This window comes from Melanerpes formicivorus, unplaced genomic scaffold (genome assembly GCF_026170545.1).
Source record: "Melanerpes formicivorus ecotype bairdi unplaced genomic scaffold, bMelFor1.0.p_v2 SCAF_17, whole genome shotgun sequence".
NCBI classification, from domain to species: Eukaryota; Metazoa; Chordata; class Aves; order Piciformes; family Picidae; genus Melanerpes; species Melanerpes formicivorus.
Window position 1 is genome coordinate 11,694,397 of NW_027142369.1, and position 26,123 is coordinate 11,720,519.

General features: G+C 39.2%; 1 protein-coding gene across 1 annotated transcript in view; it reads right to left on the minus strand.

Moving 5' to 3' along the window:
* The window catches only part of MNAT1 (MNAT1 component of CDK activating kinase), a 126,234-nt gene that overhangs the window by 61,285 nt on the left and 38,826 nt on the right, over positions 1-26,123 (minus strand). Inside the window, exons 3-6 of the mRNA XM_068148950.1 lie at positions 25,978-26,051; positions 16,448-16,551; positions 12,425-12,565; positions 8,859-8,984 (exon numbers count right to left, since the gene is read on the minus strand). Of these exons, the coding sequence (XP_068005051.1) occupies positions 8,859-8,984; positions 12,425-12,565; positions 16,448-16,551; positions 25,978-26,051 (445 nt within the window). The remainder of the gene's footprint in view (positions 1-8,858; positions 8,985-12,424; positions 12,566-16,447; positions 16,552-25,977; positions 26,052-26,123) is intronic.

A 26,123-nucleotide genomic window follows, 5' to 3' on the forward strand; every position in this document is an offset into this window, starting at 1 on the left:
ATGCTCTTACTACTCTCTTGAAAAGAATTTTCCTCTCTGAAGAGTCCTGTTCTCAGGTCATAAATGTCATTTTCCATTAGTTTGTACACTGGAGTCAGTCTATCAACACTTTGTAAAGAAATCAGTGTTTTTGCTGTTGAGTAACAATCAAGGCATTTGAACTAATTTTTAAAGATCTAAATCCTAAAATACTTCAGTCTGTGAAGTCCTCTTTCTATAGTCATAGTCACCTTCAAGTCCAAGCACAAACTGCTTTTGACAACCACCTAGATAGAAAGTGAACTTGCACCAGGTCAAGGAAATGCACAATTACCAAGTTTCTCCTACAATGTAACAGCAAAGGCAGCAAGTGCTATCAGGTGCTGCCTGGAAGAGCACAGTCTCCATCTATGGAGGTCTTTAAGATTGAGTTCAACAAGTCCTTGTCATGAAGCACCCCTGACTCTGCCTTGCAGCAGGCAAAAGGACCCTATGACCTCCCAAGACTGCTGCCCACCACTATAATTACACAATTCCTCAAATAGCCACTGAAATTTTGGCACTAAAGATTCTCATTTTATTTTCTTCCCAGACATACATTCCACCCTCACAGAGGAACTTTGTCCACTCTCTTTTTTTTTTTCCTATCATCTCTATCAAGACATAATAAGACTGCTTATACTCGTACTTTTAGACAAGATATTTATTTCTGTTTCACCCCAGCACTCCTTTCTGGTATGTTTACTTTTAAACAGTGGATCAAGCAGCACTATTTAACAACTTTTTGCATTAAAAATGCGGTTCAATAACTTTGCACCGCTCATTTTACATAAACATTTAACATTTATGCTGCTTGCCACTCTTGGCCAGAGCATAGCATCAAAAGAGCATATATGCACTAAACTGTATCTTGTTAGAAAGAACAACAGCACTGAAAAAAAGTTATATTGGAACAATCTATAAATGTGTTTACATTATATGAATGATTTGCTGTTCCTTCACAAGGCATGTAGGAAGTCAGCACTTCTCAAATGTGTAAAGTATTTCCATGTGCTTAAAGCATGATCTTTCCAAAACAAACAGTGATTGAGAAATTTTTTATTATTCTTTATTTCCCTGCCAGCTGTTTTTTTGGACCCTCCTCTCAGCCACCTTCTTTCTTTCAGTCAGGTCTCTCCTTATTGCTCACAGTAACACCTACTCAAGCAATAGCATGCTCAGAGCTGCATAACTCAGAAATAGGAAGATCTCAGGCTGATTTAAATGGCATTTTCCTTAGATCACTTTACAACGTGTCTTTGTGCTCTTGTAGCTAGTGGCAGGTCTGGCTGCTACTTAAGGTGGAATCTGGGCATCCTATATCAGGTCCTAAAGCCCAGCTCCTGCTGTGCTGTCACAATGCCTGCTCCCATACGGTCAGGAGAACAGAGAACAGCCTGACTGAACCCTTCTGGCAGCCCTCTCCTTACAAGCCTCATCCTGTGTAGCACCTTTTCATGGGACAGAACATGCTGTATGACATATAGATGTACTTCTGAAATTTGATGGTAGAGTCAGGCAAGCAAGTTCTTGGACAATTCTGTAAATCAAGCAAGAAATTGGGGAAAAAAAAGGTACGAACAAAAACCATAAAACTAAAAAATCCAAACCCTAAGAACAGTTCTATGCCAAAATGTGACAAGAGTAGAACTGCTCCACAGCTGATTACAGACACTTTACTAACAAGCACATTGGCCTTGCTGTTCACTCTCCACAATTAGCAGTGTTGGCACTATTTCATTTACTAAATTCCAGTCATTGCAGCTGTGCAAACTTAAGGGGCTAATTTGTATTTATACTAATACATGTATATAAACATGTGCTGCTTTACCTACATAAAGAAGCTTTAAAGCAAATGAACAAATATTTATTCTAACAGATCAGTGTAAGAGAGACCAACCACAAAACAGAACCAGGTCAAGCAGTTCTGATTATGTCTGTCCACCAAATACCTTTATTTTGACTATGGCATCTTTCCTGAGGCATTCCAAACAGAAATCCTGCAAAGAGATATGGGGAGACACAGAACTGCATGTTTAAAAGCCTGTCTCCTTTCCCAAGGCTAGTGTTGTGTACATGAGGGGAGGAGAAATAACAAATACTATCATTCACTTTGCCTTTTTTTCCCAAAAAACACTCCTTACTTACATTAGGAAAAAAATGCCTTAAGTCAACATAATGTGTTTAATGTTTATGCACTTTGATACAACAGTAATTACTTAGTAAGGCCAGAACCCAATTAAACACTTTAGACTTCGTTCCGTGGGCTGAAATGCACAGGAAGCATTCTGATGATAGATCACTTAAATAAAGTCTATCTGGCAGACACTTCAAAAACAGAGTTCAAAAACTTTAAGCACGGTTCTGCACGTACATGCTTGACTCTTAACAAAACATCTTTATTTAAATAGAGGGCTAGAGATTTAGTATGACAAATATATTTACTGCTGCTAAACGCTCTCCATCACGCCGCTCGGAAGTTGTAGGCATATTGTGTACATAATCCTATGAGATTTAGGTGAGCAGTGTTTGGATCACAGGACTCTTGGTGACTGTTTCAATCCGTCATGTTAGCCCCAACCTGAATTCTATCATTCAAAATTTCTGATGCTCCTTAATTGTTAATTTGAATTCCTTATCCACGTGTAGTCATAGATGGCAGCTGCAATTTCCTTTCCCTTTTTTCTTTTCAGAAATAGGTAACCTCAGGGGATCAATGCAATGCTCAATGAGATACGGTTATTGTTGACAAAAATTCAAAGCTAAAGCAACATACAATATGTATTCTTACTAGAAATCATGAGGACGTGCTTAGCATCTGCAGGATCCCATTAGTAGAGCTAGTGTTCTTACAGAGGTATGTGCACCTGCTCTCCAAACTTGCACCCCTGAGAATCTTCACTCCACAGAAGCTGCTTGGCCAGAACGCTGCTTCTGAGAATCTTATCCAGAGACCTGCTGGAAATCACTACAATGACCCCCACACTAGTACATCTGGGTTTCCTCTGCACTAAGTCCCTGCTTCAAAGGACTGACATCCAACCCAGCGTGTCTGAGCACTGAGCTGGGATATAGCCATCATGCATACACGAAGACTGCAAGGGCAATGCAGTCTTGTAGCATTGATCCAGCCAGACTCTTGCTGAAGGGCTAGATAATACTCAGCGTCACTGAAAAATTTTACCTTTACAAGCATGCTCTCCAAAACAAATACACCCAAATGTACTACTTCCTCTTGAAAACAAGTCTGATATTTTGCTCTAATTCCAAACTATGAAGTGTTGTGAAAAGGGAAATATTCCACCCAGATGCCAAAAAGAAATGTGCATAGCACCAGCCAAATGAAGATTAAAACCAAAACACCAATCTCAAAGAAATCAATTCCATCTGAAGTGTTTCAGCCTGAAGATAGACCAGCTGAGCCAACAGTGAAGAAAGGAAATAGGCTTGTTTTTTTCCATTTATTTATTTTTAAACTTGAGGCAAATATTAAAAGCACTTTCATTTTTTTTTCTTTCTTTTTTTTTTAATAAAATAAAACACACACCCCAAAACACATGAAACCAAACAAACCAAAGCAGTGAGAACTGGCAAAGCAAAGCGGGAAGGCTGAATGGTTCCTAGTCACACAGGACAGCAAAGCACTCTTGGGAACTGCAACATGAACTTCACTTACCTCAGAGTACCTGGCATATGTCTAGGCAGCTTTGAAGGAGCACAATTGATTAAAAAGGTATTCTGACAGACTTTTTAGCATTTGGAACAGGACTTTGGATAATTGCTCCATAAGCTATAAAAGAAACAGACTGAAACACAGGAGCAGCCACTAAGCAGGAAGCAATATTGTAGGAAAAGGCAATAACGAAGAACAGTTAATTTGACCTGAGCTGATGAGGTCAATGTTTTAAAAGAAATAGCTCCACATAACATAAAATAAGAACGTTATTTCCCATTAGAATAACACTGCAAGTGTAATGCCACACAAAATCCATTCTCTAACACTTGTTACGCTCAGCTTTGTGGCAACATGCATTCCTGAGGTGTCCTAGACATCCTGTGTCTGACACAGATCCATTCCTCTGAAATATTGATTTGACTGCTCCCTCCTGCAAGCTCTGTCTGCTTCAGAGTGCACATTGCTCTCCCTCAGCATTCAGCTACTGATAGCCTCAAACTACAAGAACTGGAATAAATTCTGATATAATATTCAGACAGGCAGAAAGTTCAATGCAGTATCGCCACAATTTGGACAGGGAAGAAGCGGCAGATATTTCACTCTTAACTCACTGCCATTCAGGAGTGCTGTTGACAGGAGATGGAGCCTGGCTAAGCGGAAGAGACCCGAGGTTAGGAATTTGGTAGGGCTGGATCCTATTCCTCCTTCTGCCACAGCTCTGCTGTCTAATCCTGGGCGAGTACCTCCCCTCTGGACATCTGGATCCCTCCCTCCCTGACACATCTATTTAAACAGCAAATTCAGAGGGGCAGCGACCATCTTGATGATGACAACGCATGTATAACACTCTGCACTAATACTTCTATTAATAAATGTTGCCATTGCCATTAAGTAACAAAACTAAATCCATGACAGAAATTGCATGGTCAATCATGCATTATACTAGTTTTAAGATATTTGGGCATAAACTGTACGAAGGCAAACTCCCAGGTGGTAGCAGACCGGAGGACACCTATGTTGTTTTCCTGCAGATTTGGGCAATCCAATTAGAGGTAATTGAGTTTTTAACTACATGAAATTACTTCAAGAATACCATCACTAGAGGCTAAATCTCCTGTGAGGATGGGGGAAGGGAGCAAAGAAACATTATAAAGCTGGAAGCAACAGAAAGAGGACAGGGCATATTGTCTGGATCATGCTGAAGAGAGCATGCAACCAAGTCAGTATAAGGCATTCATATTCCTTACAAACAGGTGAATGGCTGGGCTGCAGACTCAAAGCTTTTCAATGGATTAAAGAGGAGTTAAATACATCCACACTCCTATGCATTTTTAATCACAATGGTAAAGCAAAGCCCAGATCTACGAGCACCAAAAGCCTCCTATAGTCCTGTAAATACCAGAGACATAAAAAGAAAGCTAAGTTACTGTAATGAAATTAATTCCTGCTGCATTTGCAAACCACCGTTCCTGTACAATGCATATGAGCACCTCTTTTACATGTTCAAATTAGCTTCACATTAAAGCCACCTCCCAGCCAGAAGTGGCCATTATATTCACCAAAAAAAAAAAAAAGTATTCCAGACCACAGCCTTGTTTTGCACACCCTAGAAGCACTAGAAATGCTGCTCATTTCCAACAATCATTGCTCTTTTTGCCAGCTAAAATCTGAAGTACAAGCAATGACAGGAAATAATATTTTTAGCACTGATGCAACAAATAGGATTTCTACAGCTTCCTTCATAGCTTTATACTGATTTGAGATTAGATTTAGTAAGACTGTTTTAAATATTCAGATATGCTGAAAGAGTATTTCTTAATATGATGAGCATGATAAGTAGAACACGGAGTCACTTCTACTCCCCACTTACAGAGGTAAATCACACCAAGTGATTAGGACAGAAGATAAAATGTACTGAAACAAAATGTAAAAGTTAATCAGCAGACTGCAAAGAAAACTCAGCTTTGACTAGAAAGGAGCACAAACCCCCAATTTCACAGAAGGAAAAGCGAAGGAGACCCTATCCTCGTGAGCTAATTGTCTGTCTTGCGCTATAGGGGATGCTCTTGCTTAGCTTAAAAGTGAACGGCGCTCCCCTCCTCCCCCTGGCAGCACAGGAACTCCACAGCACTAATATGACACCTTAAATGAGCCAACTTCCTTGAGCATAGCCCAGGGGACTAGAATGGGCATGCCTATTAATTCAGAAACCAAGAAACATGTCCGATTATCAGTCAGGCTGAAGAACGCCTCTGACCAAGACCATCCCAGGAAAAACACTCAGGTTCAAGCTGAAAAAAAAAACATGGATTGCCAAAACAGGCATATTTTTATAGACTTTGTGTAAACACAAGCTCAGGATTAGCCAGCATCTCAGCTAGCTCTATCTGGATTCCCTTATTTTGAAACAAAATTAAGGACAGCAACCACCAGAAAAGGTCAGTGGCTCAACTGTTTGAAAAAAATAAAAGCATAAAGGAAGATTCATTAAATGTTTACTAGAGAAACTCCAGCAGTAAGCAGAAAATGAGAGTTTTCACAGGAACTGTGGATAATTTGCAGAACTGTTGAGCCAAACAGAGCATTAATTCAAAACACAATTTTTAAGAATTTTTCAATACTCCCCTAGAGCTACCCCCACCAATATGTGGTGGGAACCCCTTGGATTAGAGAGGAACAAAGCTAAAGCAGCTACAAAGAGTGCTGCCCTTGAAGAAGAGTGACACAAAAGCTCCACCTATTTCAAGTGTACACCTATGCAAAACAAACAGACCCAGCATCTCAGGTGTTTAGAAAAACACTCAGGGTGGAAAATAAGCATGTCATAAGGTAAGTGCCCAGGTGCGAATTCACCCTCTGTTGTCACTTGAATGCACTCTCATGGATCATCAATCACATCAAATTCTGTACAATGAGCAGAATTGCTTTTTACAAAGCCAACTCTGCCCTGAGCCAAACAATTTGAAATTGACTACAGTAACTTTCCAAGCTGTATCCCATTCCAACCTGAAAGCATCAAACCAAGAATTAGCAATTTCATCACATTCCAGAGTCAGTTTTAACAGGGAGGCCAATTAACCAGTGGAACATGGTGAAACTTCAGGTGTTAGTTGTTCCTTCAGTTCCTAGATGGACCCTGTTTAACTATGCTTACTGGCTCTTGCTACATTGCACCCTTTCAGTTTTGGCATGTTCTGTGTTAAGGAGGTAGATACTGTAAATTGAATCACATCTCAACCTTCTCAGACTAGAGGCAGAACACAGCAAGAGACATTTTCCTCCCTTTGAATGAACCTCTGTGGCTCCTCTGTGTGATCTTTTTGACTTTTGCATTCTAAAGGCTGCTGGGAGAACTCTTCAGCCCCAATACTGCATTTAGAAGGAAAAGCCCTCTCCTATTGGCTGCTGTACTACTCCCATACTTAAGGCTGCCTCACACATATGTTGTGGCTAAGAGTCAAATTGGTTTCCTCGTTTAGCTAAACTTCCAAATCCTGTTCACAGAGCCTGTTATTTACTCTTCTATTTATAATTTTGCAATTAGCCATATTAAAGCACATTTCATTCAAATGAGTCCAGCTTGTCAAAGCAGCCCTGTAAACTGCCAGCTTGCATGTCATCCACAGTAATTCAACATCTGCTTCCAAACACCGAACTGCATCCTAGCAGAACACCCACATGTGCACCCATGCTGTGTTGGTTACCCAGACTGTGGTAACCAACAACTACTTTAGCAATTACAAGTTAGCCAGTTAATCCATTTATTGTGCAGCATCTCAATGCTGTTATTATTGTGTAATGTAATTTCTATCTAATTCTGAAAATCAGGGTTACATAAGAACTAAATCAAGTACCCTACAAAGAAAATATGAGAACACTCATCTTTCTCAACAAAACCTGTAATTTCATCAGTGTAAAATCTGTTCTGCTTGGCCGACTTCAAACATTCCCATCCTTAACTTTGTTAACTGTACCTATTCCAAATTTGTTTGAGGGTTTTTTAAGTTATTCTTTTTTAATCTAGGACTAAGGTCAGTCAGGGTGAGGGGTTTTGTTTGTCAAGTTAGAATTCAGTTAAGAGTATTTTTTAAACAGAACAATGAATATTTTCTGACCACAAGCTTTTTTACACAAACAGAAAATGTCTCACGAAGCATATAAATCTCCCCCAGATTATTAGATTTTAAAAGAAAAGGGACAAAGATACAGTTTATACGCCATGAAAACAAGAAAACAATCTGCACAATTTTGCAAAAGCTGACACTATTTTGGGGGAAAAATTAAGCTAGAAATGCTTCTACATTGTGAATGCTCTGGGGGATAATAAACACGGCACAGACGTCCCTGACAAAATAAATTGATTAACTGATGGGAGACTAGTCTGATGCAAGGTTTTTTGCTTTGCTGACTTCTTAGTTTGTTGAGGAGGGTAGAGAGTATTGGTTATTTTCAGGACAAAGTTTACCATATCAATTCTAAAATACAAAGTCTAAAAAAACTTGCAGCAATCTGAACCAAAAAAGGAAATCAATTAATGTTAAAAAAAATAAATATGAAAATCAGTAACTCACGCTCCCAGCTCTGACATCCCCCCCATACCTTTGCTTCCACACACAGGCTGATGTGTACTTGTACCATGTCTTGATAAAGAACATGAATGCTGACAGATCTTTAAGCTGTCACCGTAGCAATAATGCATTTGCAAGAGTACTTGCTGCTTCCCAGAGTCTAACAACGATGAAAACACAGCATCCTTAACCACCTAGCATCATTTTCTGAATTCTGTGTCTCATACTCACAGGCTATTTCAGTGTTTAAAGTCAACCTGAATTAAGTGCAGCCTATTCTTGAGCTTGCAAAATTTCAGCTTCCAGAACTGGTACACAGATAAGACAAAAATAATTCAAGGAAATCACAATTTTTCAGGGCAAAAGGTATAGCTTGATTTTTGACAAACATGCAATGAAAGTATGTCATACATTCCCACTAGAAGAATGATGAAATTCTTTGATTGATTCCTAGTTGCTTGTTTAACTGAGAGAGAACAATCTATTCCATGTAATATGTAACACGGGTCTAGATAGCCTTTACATTTTATATATGAAAATCCTTGGTCTTTTGAAAGGCATTTAAGAAAAAACAAATCCAAGCAAGCAAGTCTTACCATTTTGATGCCAGTGGAAAATGTGACTGGTTTGACAGGTTTGGGTTTTTCCAGTTGCATTTCTAGCTGAGTAGATCTGTCCTTATGCTGAGCTAAAAGCAGTGAAGCAGGAAGACTGGAGCTCTCCTGTAAATATAGGAGGAACAAATTTGAAAGCTAAATAAAAAGCCCCAAGTATTAATTACCATTGCATATTCTTCAAAACTGTAAGCCATATCTGAAAGGCCATTGCTAGCCGAGCGGTGCAAGGCTTAGTAACCTCTCCATGAGAAAGTTTACAGAAAACAATCATTTTGAGTAATAAGAAAAAGCTGCAGCAACTCCATAAATCAGAGTAGTCTGCAAACAGCCAATTTTATAGAATCCACACTAAAGACAATATAAAAGGCTCCTTATTCCAAGTGGCCAATGCAACCATATTTATTAAAATTTAAAAAAATTAAAATTAGAACTTAATCAGAGAAGGAATAATCCCAAGTAGTATAACTTGGATCAGATGTTTATCTAAGACACATTCTTTCTACCAATGAGCTCAGACCAGTTTGAAATTGTTTCCCATTAGATTTCACCTAAGGCCGTTTGGAAACGATCCTCGCTCTGCTTTGCACAATGGCACCATTGTAAGTGCAACCAACAGCATATTTATTTTCTCCTTCGCCAACTTATTTTTAGGGAAGCCAGCCAGGGCTTTTTTTAGATATATGAAAAGCAGTAAAAAGAATAGTTAAGCAAATGAACTACTTGAACTCTCTCAACAGAATTATTAACATACATATATGCAACGGCGCTCTTGAAAGAGTCAGAATATTACTGCCCAAGTAATGTTCTAATAAACTAACACAACTATCCCCACACACATCAAAATTCTTCAGACTTCCTAGCTAGAAGGATTGCGAAGTTGAAAGCAGGGAAGTTCAGATGGATTCTTCCCCAACCGCTCTAGCACAGTATTTTATTCCTAAGGCACTCAAACATTGCTTGCACTTCTGTTTCATGGAACCTGAACTGAACTATGAGCCACATTCATTAGTCCCAAAACCTCAAAAGCTTTACCGAACTGGCCTGGGATTTTTACTTACTCAGTTCAGGATAAGAAGCTAGAAGTTTTAATACCACGAGATGCCTGACTGCACATGGTTTCCTACAGAATTCTTCCAAAGTGATCATGAAAAACATTCATGCTGTAGACTGACTTTTCACATCAGTTTTCACTCCTATTTCCTCTCTATTTCTTGGTACCCTCATTTTGTCTTACAACTAGATTGAAAGTACTAAAAGCAGAAAAATCTCACAGAACAAGATCTGGTCCAGAGTCACAAATATGAAACCTAAGCACAGGATGATCCGCACATTATCTGTGATTAACCAGAACGAGGGAAGAGGAAGAGACATCTAATTTCTGTACAACTGGGAGAAAAATTTGGATCACAGATGCACCAGTTTACAGTCTGCATCTTCAAAGTATTGTACATGTCTGTAACCATCACACAGCAGCATGTGCTGCCAGCTGTCAGCAGAGTTAAATGATGCTGAATTCTTTTAATCATCAGATGTAACATGCTGAGGGAGAAGAGATGAGTGGGAAATGTTTTCTGGTTTATTTTGCCCTCTCATGTTCCTTAAACATTCACTGCATTTCTAATTCAATAACTGAAGGTAGCCAGTTTTCGTACTGACTTCTCAAGAGTTCTCACAATGACTAGCAACCAGATTACACAACTGTGGGAAACCCACACCATGCCAACAGACCGTCATGTCTGTGATTGTTTGTCCTTTTGAATATGCACATAGCCCTTCTGTTAACTATTAACACGCATGAAAGGTCCAGTCTTATAAGCATTTATCCATACTAGCAATTTTCTGTATGGGAAAACAAACTGTCTAACAGTATGAACAAATATTGTTTATATGTACAAATTTCTGAAATATTTGTCTCAGAAACCCTGAGGTTTTGGTAAAAGTTGGGACAGGATGTCTCTAAAGGTACCTTATCTTTTCCCTGACTCCGGGCTATGCCATGAGCCAGGGAAAACCTACTTTTGCCATATGCTGCAACGCACATATTCCTCATGCCTGGTAAAGTATGGGCTCTTGAAGAGTTAAGATGACATCTAAGAGCAGATCTATAATCCTCTACATACATGTGAGAGAGTTTATACTGTAAATAAAGGAAGTGTTCTAATATTTTACTCAGCCATGTCTAGAAGGTTAAAAAACAACCCACAACCCAAAACAAACCACAAACATAACTCTTCAAATGATAGGCAAAATGCATTGGAAACTACAAGTCTAAATTGTAACAAAGTGTGGTGCCTTAGAAGTGAGAGGTTTTATTGTAGAAGAGGTCACTTATAATGAAAGTAATATAAAATCTGCCTAATTTAGTACTGGGAAGTAAACAGGCAAAAGATAAAAGCCCAAACACAGCACCTGACTCCTCTTCCAGTAGCTGGCAGAGCCTGAGCTGCCCATCATGCCTGGCTCACTTGCCTCACCAGCAAGTGATACTGGCCTTCCCCTCCCTGCTCTCAGTCAAGGACAGTTCACTGCACTCCCCAGCTTGACCAGGAACCAGAGCCTGCTGCATGATATTTTAAATGCTGAACCATTTCTGCACCTTTTTCCCTGTTTCTGGACTATCTAAACTACAAACTCTTTGAAGATGGGGCAGGACTCTCATACACTTTTGTAAACAACTGAGACCTTTATTCAGTGTGGTAATACCATAAATAATATGTATAAGAAACTGAATTCCCTCAGTCATTAGGATTTAAACAGCAAAGCTAAAATTGGAAGATGAAAAATGTACAACCCTACTCAAACTACACAGTCAGATGGTCTTTATTTTTCTCTTGATGCCCAATAACATGGGGAGGGAATCTGGGGGGAAAAAATACCATGTCACAGGTGATGCATGCAAGAGAGAACTCAAAACTGAGCAGTCAAACACCAGCTTCCCACCCACCTCTACGCTCACAATCCTGTCAGGTCAGTAGTCTTGCAACTGACGTCACTCTAGTCACAACTTAATCCTTGTCTGGTTTAGCACAACACCAACAACCACTGATATAGGGTTATCTTTTTTTATGTAATTCTTTACATTGCTATTGCTTAAACTTGGCTTTTGCTGCATTTCTCAATTCAATTTTACTTATGATCAGCTTCATTATCAGATTTGCAGCCAGCATTAGAGGGATTTCAGAGACCATAGGAAATGTTTATTTAACAACTGCTGTTTTTCCAGAGACTTTGTAAGCCATTATACAAACATTTCAATGCAGGATTTATAAACCTTTAGTATTACAAAATAAGTTTTGGCTCAAATTGAAGCTGACAGTTCCCCTTCATAAATTGAGACACAAAGTAGAATTGCCTAGTTTCCTTCCTCAGCCTTTAAAAATCAACTTTCTGTTGTTTTTAGAATATTAAAATGTTTTAATAGCAGTACATACACAATCATGGTTAAAGCTACCCATTTTGGCCACGAGGGAATAGATGCGTTAAATATACACATGGTAGAGATCAATATCAAGGTACTTGCTGCTTGCTCTGGTTTTGTTACTCACCAGATCATCCAAGAGTGCCTGCTTATTCTTTCTTTTCAACATCTGTTGTAGTTGTTCTTCTTTCTGTATGAGCAGTCGCCTTTGCTCATTTTCCTGCCGCTCTACCTCTAAAGCTTCCTCCAGCTCTTCCTGCTCTCGTGTCTGAAATGGAAATTAGAAATTGGTTTGTAACAATCTTCCTCCTTGGGTAGAAAGAGCTTGCCCACAGCTCTACTTCTGTACAAAGGACTTAAGAGAGACAAACAATAAGAAAACAGCCAAATTTTACTTTTAGGGTAGAATTTTAGTTAGAATTTCAAGGTGATTGAGAATGGCAATTCTACTTTCCCAGTAAGAGATAGCTTTGCTTTTCTTTGCTGCTCTGTGCAATTGGCAGTAACTACCTAAATCCTGGCTCTCTAAATGTTAAGAGGATGACAAAGACTTTTCCTTACACCTTCACCTTATAATGAACCCCACTTTGTACCTTACTTCTCAAGCAATGTAGGTGGGGAAAACCAAAATATAAACCCCTAACACTGCTCCTGAGCACCCTCCCCATCAGCTGCATCTTCTGTGGCAAGTACAGTGCACACTTATCAGTGGTGTAGAAGAAAAATAAGAAATTACAAATCTGTAACTATTAACATAGAAGCTTGTAAGCTAAAATACATATAACCATGAACTGTAAAAACATTGCATTCCCAGAATAAGGACTATTTTTTTCCTATAACCTAGATTGCAGTTGTGTGACATGAGACGAAAAGAGATTACTAGTAAAAAGTGATTTGTTTTTATTTCAGGATTTTGTTCTTGAGAAGTAAACTATTAAATAATCTGCATTCAATAATTACAATGAGAGAAGGAAAAAAAAAAGAGGGCTCAGAGACAAGGGATAATAAAAGTATTAAACACTTTTATACAGAAGACAATAAAAATTGATGGAAGCAGTTTGAGAAAGACATCATTGCAGCCAAGAGCTTAGTAAAATAGTTCTTAGCCAAAAGTTGTATCATAAAGCACAGCTATATGATACAAACTGGAATATGCTGAAAAACATCCCTTTAGCAGGCAAATCAAGCCAATGGGTCCCAGTGAGGCCTAGTTATTCCTGGATGCAAGAGCTGACAGATCTCATCACCTGCCACTGAGCCAACAGAATCTGCTTTCTTTTTTATAACTAGTAGTAGCTTTCATGAAGATCTGGTCACTAACTAGCAACCACCTGAAACTGGATCCCCTTTGCATTTAATGAAAGGAAACAAAGAAACAAAGAGGAAAATACCCAAGTTGCTAATTGAGGTTATTTGTGAGAATTAAGGGATCTAGTTATTTCAGTCAACAGAACTGAAGATTTCAGGGTCCCTAAGACATTCCAGGCTTTTCTACATTTATGTCTAGAGATTGCCTGGAATTTGGACTGAAACAGAATAAAACTTGATGAAAAGTGCTGAAAGATTAGTCTGAAGAGCCACAAAAATAGTAGTCAAGAATTAAGTAAACTGATGTACAAACCTAAACCACATCAGACTACATGAAAAAGGAAGAACTATCACAAATTGGATCAAATTCTCTCTGAAAGGAAGACCAAACAAAACAGTAAAACGAGAGAGATGAATTCTATAGGCAGCGAGTGTTTCGTCAGGCCCACCAACTAAAGAAATAAAGATGGTCATGGTGAAGCCTGGAGTAAACCCAAGATGACAAATGGAAGAAGTAAACATCGTGGGACAGAGTAGGAGGTAAGAAGTTACCTTATAACTGGAAAATAGCAGATAAGGAAGAAGGCACATAGGGGAAAGCTGAGGTCCATTCAGAATGCAAGGCTTTATATTTATAAAGCATATACATATACATATATATATACACACACACATTTAAAAAAAAAATCCCTTCAAGAATCCCTTCTCCAAGAGCTCCAAATTTGTCTAACTGAAGTTGATGCATGGCCCTGCACCCAATCTGTAAAGTCATTATGAATTGGCTACAAAGATGAAAATTCTGGCTTGGATCAACAGAACAAGTAGTTGTTCAAATCCTGAGATGACTGGTTCAGTAACTTGATATTTAGATGTGTAAGAAACAATTACATACTCAGGAAGACAGAAGTGAGATCAAAATAACTTACAAGGTCATAGTTTTAGAGACACTGATTCATCAGTTAGAAACCAAAGAGGAGAAAACATGATGCACTACTTGACTGCTACTGATTTTGACAGTGCTGCAAGAGAAGAACAGTCTTAGGATCACGTCAAGGTACTTTCAGTAGAGCTGGGAAACCAGTGTTCTTTTCTAAGAGGCTGTTAACATCTCAGCTACAACACTGCATTTAATCCTGGTCTCTTACGCTTGCATAACAACAATTCAAGCTACAACAGGTAAAGCATAACAAAAACACCAAGAAGGATAGATACAGGTATTGATATTTGTCAGAAGCAAACTATTACAGTGGATAGAAAAATTTATGCCAGTCCAATAATGAAGGGACAATAACTGACCATAAGCAGTTTAAATGAGAAATTAGGATATCTATTACAATGTATGGAGTAAAGATATTTCAAATCCTGCCAAAAAGAGCTAGAGAGAAAGCACCCTTTCAACTTTTGGGAGAGAAGTAAATTTATGGTCAAGATCATGCAATTTTTGTAGCAGCAGCTGTCAGGTCTGTTAACTACGTTGTAGTTGTTGAAAAAGAAAAGTTCAATGTTTGTTTCAAACACTGAAAAGGAAATAAAGAAGAAATGTCTCCGTATCTCCAGTAAGTCTGGATTCATGCAGGCTTGCACAGCTCCCACCAGACAGCCTCTACCACACCAAGCCCATACAGAAAACAGAAGGCCCAGAGGGCTTGGGTGGGTACAGAGCATTTGTACACTACTTGGTGTGATCACACAGCCAGAGCACAGGCTGTCTGTGAGTCACATACATGAATGGAAGGTGGGCTGCAGGCTAAGCACATCATCCTCACTGTGACCCTAGAAGTTGCAACTAGATTGTAAAATAAGACATGTAGCCAAATATTTAGCAGGTCTCTTCAAGCTCTGAAGCATAGGATATTGGACAGTGTCAGAGACAGGACAACAGATCAGAGATGGACCCTAGGGAAATTTCTTTGCCTTTAAAAGGAAGAGGTTCAAACAAACATTTTTCAGATTCCAATCTCCTGTGAAATCCTAGAGCTAAAGAAATCACTGAGAGTTTTGCCACAGACTTCAGGGGAGTGAGGATTTCACCCCTACTGATTTGAAAGCAAGTCCCTAGAGCAACTGGAATACAAACACAAAACCTTGTTATGTCACACTCTGGGCAGAACCAGTAACTCCTTCAAGAAGCAGTAACAATGTGTATTTTTATACTGAAAAAATATTTAACAGATTAAACTTTTCTTACAGAAAGAAACACTTGCAAGTTTATTTTTAAAGAACAAAATGATATCTGAGCCACATTTTAATGAATGGATCTTCAAAGGACCATGTGTTTTGCACACAGATCATGTATACAATACTTCTGATGTTATTGTTATCAGCTCTTGAACAAAAGTTTCAATGTTTGTTTCAACATCTTTCATTTTAAATTTTGCATAAACCAGACCGGTGCTTTCCCTTACTTTTACAGCTCTCTCCTGGGAGCTTCAAAATGTCTGTGTCTGGATTCCTTTTTTTCCTTTGGATGAGAAAGGAATGATTGTCCCGGTAAAAGAATGAACTTGGTCGCTCCTGGATATTGTCCAACAACACTGCCAGCGCACATGAGGTGGTGATGTATTAGATGCAGACTTTACTACTGCTTGTCCCTCTTTTCAAGCCTGTCCCAAAATAAACCATAGCTACATTTCAACTATCAATTTCATCTCTTTACACGGTACTAAAGATCATTATCACGGAACATTAGTGCATTATGGTTTTTGAACACAAAGGGAAGTCTACATTGTACCTTCAGCACTGGCTTGGTTTTAAGACATTACAGAAAGTACTCCACCTTGAAAATCCTTTAATTCCTTAACTAATGAATAAAAATTGTAGGGGAGAGGAAAAGTTAACTAACCAGTTTTATCTTATTTTTCTGAATTACTTCCTTGTTATCTTTCTGGTACAGCTCCATTTTCCTTTTGGTGTTCTCCAAATCCACATTGTTGGTCAAGTTAAATACTGCATAAACATTAGAAAGACAGAAAGCAAAAGCATAAGGTCAGCATGCATGACTACAACAAGGAAATACTACTCCTATGTTCTCAATCCCTTCTAGCACCAGATATAAGCACCACAATAACATAATTTATTTAAATATGCCCTCTAAAGCAAGATACAATCTGCTAAATCAATACAAACTTCAACAGAGGCCAGCAGAGTTCATTTAGATTTATGCATCTGTAGGAGATGAAAATTTGAGTCTTGCATCCTATTTTGTGATACTGATAATGATACACACAAGTATTCATAATATTATTATGTAAAACATTGACATTTCCAAGTGATAGTCACAGCTAAAACCACAATGATTCTGGTAAAATTAGACTAAATACATATATAAGACAGTGTTAGAAATTCAGTAATTTCATTTCATAAGATTATCTAATGTACAAAGACTACAGAGAATGATCAAATTCATAGAATCATAGAAGTCATTGGATTGGAAGGGGCCTTTAAAGGTCATCTTGCCCAACCTCGCAGCAGTAAGCAGGGACATCCTCCACTAGATCAGGCTGCTCAGAGCCCCATCAAGCCTGACTTTGAATGTCTCAAGGAATGGTGCCTCCACCACCTCCCTAGGTAATCTCTTCTAGTGTTCCACCATTCTCATAGTAAAGAACTTATTCCTAATGTCCAATCTAAATCTATCCTTCTCCAGTTTAAAACCATAGTCCCTTGGTCCTATGACTTTGTAAATAGCTTTCTTGCAGGGCCCCCTTCAGGTACTGCAATGCCACAATAAGATCTCCTCAGAGCGTTCTCTTCCCCAGGCAGTATGACCCAAACTCTCTCCAAGTGTCTTCATAGGAGAGGTGCTCAAGCCCTATGATCATTTTTGTGGCCCTCCTCTGTTTTTTCTTGTGTTGAGGGTCCCATAGCCCTCATGACTTGATAAAAGATACCAACCTACAATTACCTTTATTATAAGAAAACCATAGATGTATCCAGATTAATAGTTTAAAGGACATTCTTTTGATCTCTCCATAGTGACCGGCTATGCATCACACAATTATGACCCTGCAAGCAGGGTTGGCCAGCAAGCTCCATAGCTCAGCACAGCATTCCCAATTATCTACACATGGCACAGAAGACACCTCAAGAAATTGAACAGTTTCTCTAATCAACAGCTTGAAAGATGTAGATGGTTTGAATGACTAGTAATTTGATACTATGTCTGAGCCCTTCACCTCTAGGTCACTGGTTCAATTTTGGGTCAAGTGAATTCCAACTGAAAGCCATTATCACTGGGAAGTTTCTTGGCGATCACCATCCAGAGTGGACGTTGGGCTCATGCCCATGGCATTAGAGCTACTGAAGACTGCCAACAAACAGCATTAAAAGTCTCAAAGAGCTTTGTCACATGGCTACAGTAAATTTACAATGAAGCAAAGAAATCTGCACTGCCATTGGTAAATCCATTGCAAGAAAACAACAGCACAGCAACTGTGCTAATTCAGACCCTAAAGGAGGGGAGGTTCTAGTGGAAATGTCAGTGCAAAACTTGGGAAGGTTTTGGTTCAGTTCTCTCTTTCTAGGTTCTCAGCAACTGGTTCAGATAAACCTTAGGTCTATGCACCATTGCCAAGTCATTTATATAAGGCTGCTAGAGAGATACAATAGAATAGAATAAACCAGGTTGGAAGAGACCTTCAAGATCATCGTGTCCAACCCATCAACCAATCCAACCCACCTAAACAACTAAACCATGGCACCAAGCACCCCATCAAGTCTCCTCCTGAACACCTCCAATGATGGTGACTCCACCACCTCCCCGGGCAGCCCATTCCAATGGGCAATCACTCTCTCTGTATAGAACTTTTTCCTAACATCCAGCCTAAACCTCTCCTGGTGTAACCTGAGACTGTGTCCTCTTGTTCTGGTACTGGGTGCCTGGGAGAAGAGACCAACATCCACCTGTCTACAACCTCGCTTCAGGTAGTTGTAGAGAGCAATAAGGTCACTTTGTTGCCCTTCTCTGGACTCATTCCAGCAAGTCCTTCCTAAACTGACATATTGAAAGAAGCATGAAGTCTGTGTTGTTACTCAGCAGAACAGTACACATCTCAGTTTGGTTAAGAAATATCCCATCTTTTATCCTTTGCACAAGTAACACGGCAAGAATGAGCTTTCAGAAGGCTCCCAGAGAAACCAAACCAGGAATAGCCTAGACTGGCAAACCAGTTGAGAACAGCAAAGGAAACTGCAAAAAAATCAAAGCAAGGAGCAAATGAAGGCAGGGGAGAAAAAGAGAGAAGGTCCAAAATGTCAAAGTTGTAGATACAGCTCAGTTCTAAACTGCTACATGGCAGCACACTAGTGCCAAAAAGTGGTAGCTCTGTTCTTACATCTCTTTTCCCAGGCAAAGGCTCTGACTCCAGGACTCCTGTCAACAGAAACCCTCCTGTAACCTGAACTGGCTCAAATAAGAGAGGGTCAGGCAAGTGCCAGAGACAGTGCAAGGGAAGATAAATTTATAAATACAAACAGGAATACTCTTTCCAGGAGTACTGAGCCACCATATCATCTTATTCTTATCCAATGTATTCAGTCCTTCATCGAACTGCAGCAAAAAGCACTAGGCAAGACCAAGCTGAAGATATTCCCAACCTTAAACGAAACAAAACATTGCATTTACTGGTTTTCTCGCCTTTTCCAAATAGCAAGCAACACAAGAGGACTGACATTTTAATTCAGCCTGGCTCCTAAATCAGCTCAACTCTTCCATCCCAACCCCACCATCCTCACAACAGAAGTGATCAGAGACATAGGCTGTTTTTGTGGCTTAAGCACACCCATTTCACTGGGATTGAAAACCTTCCAGCTTTTCTATCGTTCCTGGGCCTTTTCTATAGTAGAGGTCTCCCACCTGTAAGAATCATGAGCAGGGGAATAAAACTTCTATTCTCCTATCTGCCGTGTCTCCTTACTTTAGCTACATGCAGCATCTCCCTCCACAGTCTCAATCTCACCTCAGGTGGAAATTCTGGACACTGTTCTTGATTTTTGGAAGCAAATAACTCACTTCAAAAAATTACTTTTTTTTCCTCTCCAGAAGACATAACATTTTCCAATTTCATACTGCAACACACACACACTTTCTGGTCACAGGAGCATTTCCTTATTAAAACACATTATTTTAGTCCGTATTTTTAGCATTTCAATGGCAATTCAACCTCCAATTTCCCCGCCTACAACTCCCTGCTGACAAGCAGCTTAATATTTGAGTATTACAGCAGAGAAGAATTGTCATGTGAAAATGCTGGCACACAATAAGGCCAGGGCCCCGCAATGACAGCAGCTGCATGGGAATGTCAGCACTTCCTACAACTTAAATCCACACACCAGCTCTCTAAACTCTTCAATGACGACACAAGAAAGAAATAGCATATGAGACATGCTGCGCTAGCAGGATGCCCAAATGCCACCTTCAGGTGCAAGAGGAGGAGCGAGATGCCAAACGCCTTTGAGCTCCTGAACATCTTGCTTATTTCTCTAAAAATAATCCAGCAATAAGCTGATGATCTAGGGTTTGCAACTATTGCTGCCTGAAATATGCAGTCTTTATCCTTCCTCAGTTACCTTTAATGGTCCAACTAGTCACAACCTAGGTTCATAAAACAAAAATTGTGATATTTAAAACTCATACTGAGAAAAGTAAGCAAATTTTAGGTCCAAGCAGGTGTCTGTCTGTATCTAGAACTGCATACAAAAGCAGGTTTATTTTTCCACTTTAAATGCACTATTTCCATATAAGAGAGCAATTTCTGCACCAGTGTTTAAGAAATTTTCAATATCCACTGTTATAGCAACCTTAAAGGCCCACTGATATGCTCACAGTAGGATGAAAGACAGTTTCCTGCTGTAAAAAGAACCAAGTCATAGGTAAAACCTTCTCAATGGTAAGATCTGCTCATGTTGATTCTGCTCTGTCAATCTTGCTCTACTCTGATGGGACACCAACAATTAGATTCCTAATTTCAGCACCCTCAAAGACCAGAGCAGATTTCTCCTACTGAATTCATAGTCATTAAAGAGGAACATTATCTTGGTCCAAACTGTCTGCTCCTCAACACTAAGCTATCCACATATCAAGACTTAAAACACTGAAGAGTGAGATTTTGTGGCAATGGTATTTCATGTTTACATTGACATCATTGTCAATAGCTGACCTTTAATAAAAATGAAAATACCTTCCCTCCTACAATAAAAACCCCAGCAGCAAAACAAAGTAAACTCTTTGACAGTGGGTGATCAGTTGCCTATCACCCAGCCAAACCACAGTACATGTTTGCTAACAGCTTTTTCATGTATTTCAAATGCCCTTTCATCAATATTCAGAGAATAAAAATTCTTGCCATTGTATCCTTGCAATTACAGCCGTCAAGTCCATTTTGTAAGGGGCACTAGGCCACAAAACATAATTAAGAGACTATTTCTTTCCCTTCTCTCTTGTTCCATCTATGTATTAGTTACCACTTAAAAATCAGCAAGTATCAAATCAAAGAACAGAGTTACTTATACGCAACATTTCACCTTTTACAGAGCTAGGACTATGCAGGGTGTCATTTTCATCTGGTCTGCTTTAAGCTTTGTCAGAGATTTATTTTAAATGCAATTCTTTCAAATGTTCCCTTTAAAAAAAAAAAAAAAAACAAAACAAACTTTAAAAAGAAGCAAATGGATTTTAAAACCAGAAGAACCAGAAAGAGGGAAAAAAAATACATGCTACACGTACTCTGAAAAAATATTGGTATAGATCTGAATATTACTGGCAAAGCAGATGGCTAATTTGAAAAGGTTTCAAAGAGAAGACAGACCTATTTTTGTCTATGCTGAAATATAGAATAAGCCAATATAAGAGGCCCGAAACCCTCCAGGGGAAAGAAACAGAAGCTGTTTTGTATGCAACAATTATTTATCTACTTATTCATCTCACATTGGTTGGTTTATAAAATGACTTGCCTTGAGACATCTGTTGAAGTATAACAGGAAGACTATTGTATTTTTCTCAAACATTTCATTCTATTTAGGTAAAACTCCCTACTTCTGAAACTCAACCTCTATATGGAGACTTTTGCTACATTTTATTATGTGATTCCATGCCAAATGGAAAAAAAAATTTTCCTAGTTATAAAAAAGAAAATTTTAATTACATGGCACAATAACTTGTCCAGAGAAGCAGAACTATGAACAAATGTCACTTCACTGCAGGACTTTTAAGTCCATCAAAATCTCCCTGCTTTAGTCTGAGACTGAAAATTTTCTGAGACTTCTAGTTCCTTGAAGGACAGCAATGCCAGTGTGTAAAAAACACTTGCTATTCAGATAGTGGGAACACTTCATCACTGGCAAAAGATGATTATTCTGCTGATAGTGTTCGAGCTGGTTTGTTATAAACAATATTCCTCCCACCATACTACAAGCTCCTTAATCATCATCTTCGTAAATCACCAGCTAGAGATCAGGAATGATAGAAGAGCAACTGCTTTGGGCAGAGCATTACAAAAGCAGATGAAACCACATCCTCAGTCTGCCTAGGCAGTGCAAAGCTACTATGGCACTTTGTTGGTGTTTTTGCTACTGATGCAACCAACATTCTTTGTGGTAATAATTATCAGAATCACAGAAAAGGTGAGGGTGGTGAAGCACTGGAACAAGTTTCCCAGAGAGGCTGTGGAGGCTCCAACCCTATAAGTGTTCAAAGCCAAGCTGGATGGGGCCTTAAGCAACCTGGCATAATAGGAGGTATTCCTGTCCACAGCAGGGGGGTGAAAACTAGATGATCTTTAAGGTCCCTTCCAACCCAGGCCATTCTATGAAAAATCATATCTATGTCAGAAAAATCTAGGTAGGTATTAATAATTATTTGTTTATCCACTGTTTTATTTTATTGGGTAAATAATTTTCCAGATATCTTAGCATACTAATGAATTTCTGAAATCACCCAGTCCCATCAGTCTATGGAAGCTCATTTTGGCTGGAACAGTGTGGTACTGAAATCTTTGATCAGACGAGGTGGCTGAAATGGATCTTTGATAAAGCTATTCAGTTTCCTGTTGGGTAATTGCCATTGTCAGGACTAGCAATACTTTCCTCATGCATACACAGGGAGGAAAAAAAGAAGAAAAAAAAACGTACAAAACAAACACCACAACACCACAAACACCACAACCCACAAGTGATCACAGATACCAAAATCACTTCTGTCCAAGGATCACCTGTGAGATAAATGTTCTGAGCAAGATAAATCATTAGGCAGCAAGTATTGCATAAAGTCTTGGAGAAGCAATGAGATGGAGGAATCCAAAGGGCACAAATACAGTAGCCTCCTTCCAAGTTGAATGTACTGAATGTTTTTAAGAAGCAATAATTACAATTAACAATTGTGTTGCGGTAACGCCTAGAGGCCTCATTCAGGTGTCAGGAGAATAGTGCCAGGCAGTGTGTAGTTGCATGCTGAGAGGCGGGCTTTGCTCTGGAGAGCTTATACACTGGCTTTTGAAAGACTGCCTACATAGATACTCTGGGGAAGAAGAAAACCTCGTAGAGAGAGCAAGCAAATGTGCAGGATGGCCAGAGATTGTAATTTGTAGCAACACACTGAAATTTAACCTTGTCCTGCTCATCACAGGGGCATAGACCTGACTTACTCAGAATGATCTTGTCCACACCTTTCCCAAAGGCAGGTTTTAACCCTAGCGTTAATGGCAACAAACTGTGTTTACAGTGTTCTCAAATTGTCCAACTGATTTTTCTTCTGGGGAAAACTTACTTTGAAATGTGGTTTCTATTTAAAGCCTTGTATAACACATTTTAGCCCAAAGCATTATTTAGTGGCTACATTCTACACCACTTCAAAAAAATGTGTTTTTTATAATAGAAATCCTGAGAAGTGACTCCCCTAAAGTTTGTTTGACCTTCCCCTCTCACACTTTTGCTATCCCACCCAACTCTTTTCTTTAAATAGAAAAAGCCTGTAGCAATCCTGATATGAAGGGTGGAAAACGTGTTTTCAAGTGAGGTCATCAATGGAATAAGACAGTGCAATTGCTGCAAATGGTGGAGCCACCCCAAACATTTGGAAAACTATTAGAATTGTGCCAGGGCCACATGAAATATATAGGATGTCTACATTTTCTCTGTCAAGCAACTACTTCATTTAATCCCTCACAACAAACAACAAGGAAAAAAAAAAACAACTTACTGGCAAAATGAAATCATGGAAAAGCTGCACTTGAACTCTCTCTCAGAAAAACTGAAAACTTGGGATGGGGAGGTAAAGGGGAAATCCAGTTCTCTTGCTTCCTAGCTCTTCAAGCTGGTAACCACCAGAAGCTGCTGCCAACATCATATACATCTTGGCTCTCCACAGGCAAAACTTTGTGCTGTGTGGCTATGCCCTTTCTTTTCCATTTTGCAGTCTAGTTCTTTTCCATGCACTAACAAACAGGGAATTGACAAAACAATTAAATAAATATTCTCAGCAATAAAATGTGAAGTAACCATATAGAGTTAAAGACACCTTTAACACCTGGTTCAGCCATGCCACATGCAACATGCACAGCAAAAACACTGGAAGAAGTCACACTATTGCTGTGTGACTACCAGACAACAGTCAGATGGAGAACTCTGCCCAGGAGTGCAAGCAAGGAAGGGCTTCACAAGATGTATGCCATGGACTTTGTCACCAAGGAAAGGAGAACAGGGCTTGAATTCTGACCTAAGGTGGTGTTCTTGAATCTAACCCTGTCCTCCTCACTTCTGGATCTGCCTGGAGTTAATAGATCATAAATGACCTCTTTGATGGTGAAAATTAAGGGCCTTCTGATTGCTCTCCTGTTCTCTCATTACGCTGGCTGCTACATGAAGAAACGAGGAGGTAGTTAGATTTTCTAGTCTTTTCATTATTTCAGGTGTCCCTTCCAGGCAACCAACTCCAATTCCTAACAAGTCTACCAGGCTTCTTCATGACATGTTTGCAGGGCCAACACAATTATTGACAAATTCACTCTTCACAAAGTTATGAAGAACAGACATAATTACTGCAGCCTCTAAACCATGTTACACCAGAGCAAGGTCTGGAACCATTTGAAATTTAACAACCTAATACCAAAGGCTGGGGAATCACAATGTTATGCACAAATCAGTGAGGTTAAGGCAATTTCAGGCAAAACTTCAACTCCTTTGTTGCAGATGCTGAAACCCCTGCAACATCATTAAGTGGGAAACCTGTATTTAATGTTACAGAAAGTAATTTTCCTTTCCATGAGCACAGAGATTCTTCCAGGATCCTCTGGCAAAGATGCAATCATTTTTTCTACTCACTCCCTCCTTCCCCCACACTATCCAAAATAATATACAAACAGAACTACACCCACATCGTCTCCTCCAGATATTTGGGCCCATGAGTGTGCCTGGTGTTTCCCAGCCACACAATTTAGCTCTCCAGGCTCAGCCTTTTGATGCCAACAAAAACATGATACATTACTCACAGCAGTAAGTGGATTGGATCCCTTTCTACAAAACACCACAGAGCGAAGAGGAGCAAGGGCTCCTTTGAGAAACCAAAGGAGAGCAGCAACTTCATGTTTTTCTTCAAATCACATTCATCGCCACTCTTGCACGTTCTAGAACACCTCTTCTACCTCCGGGATGGAAAAAGTCTCAGCAGCTCATAACACCCAAGAAACAAACCACCTAGGAGTCACCCCTATGGACACATCTTGTTTTTCTAAGCAAAATCCATCATTACACCATAAATCACAAGCTACCCTGACTACAAAGAAAGTCAGCTCTGTTCATAACACAGTCCCTTCACCAAAGGGCAAAGTTCTGCTTCAACTAATCCAAAGAGAAAGAAATCAATGCTTGCTCCTAAACCTTCTCCTTCTGCACAGCAACATAAAATGCTACCATAGTGGTATGTAAGGTCATCAGCTTCAAAGAAGCTTCAACTACTGTACTTGCAGAAGAAATACTTGTAGAAGAAAAAATGATGAAAGACACCATATGGCTTCTGTCATGGTAAATAAAGCTAATGGAAGCATAAAATGAAAATTTCAATTTCTCCTCTCTTTGTTTAATCTTTCCCAGTGCAGCACTGACAGTCCCCTAAAAGTCTCTTTTCCAGCTATAAAGTACTACTTCCTCTTTGAATGACGTTTTTTTTCTCTCTGGCAGCAAAAATGTTTTACTTAACAATGTCCTACAGTTCAGCAAATACGATCAAAAATGCACAGAAAAAACAATTGGTAACATCTGATACCATGATAAATCCTATTACAGAAACTCAACTCAGACATTCTCATAGGCAGCTGAGTCAGAAGATAAAAGTCTATGGTCTCATGAGCAGAACAATACAAAAACACAACCATTAATACTTACCAATTTCTTCTATTTCTTCCAGGAAATCATTATATTCACGGAGACTAGGGAAGTCATCCTCTCTTTTATTGTATCTTTGAGAGAAGAGAAGCAATTTCAATTCAACAAGGCTCTTACTGCGAGCATATTAAATATTGACCTATTTT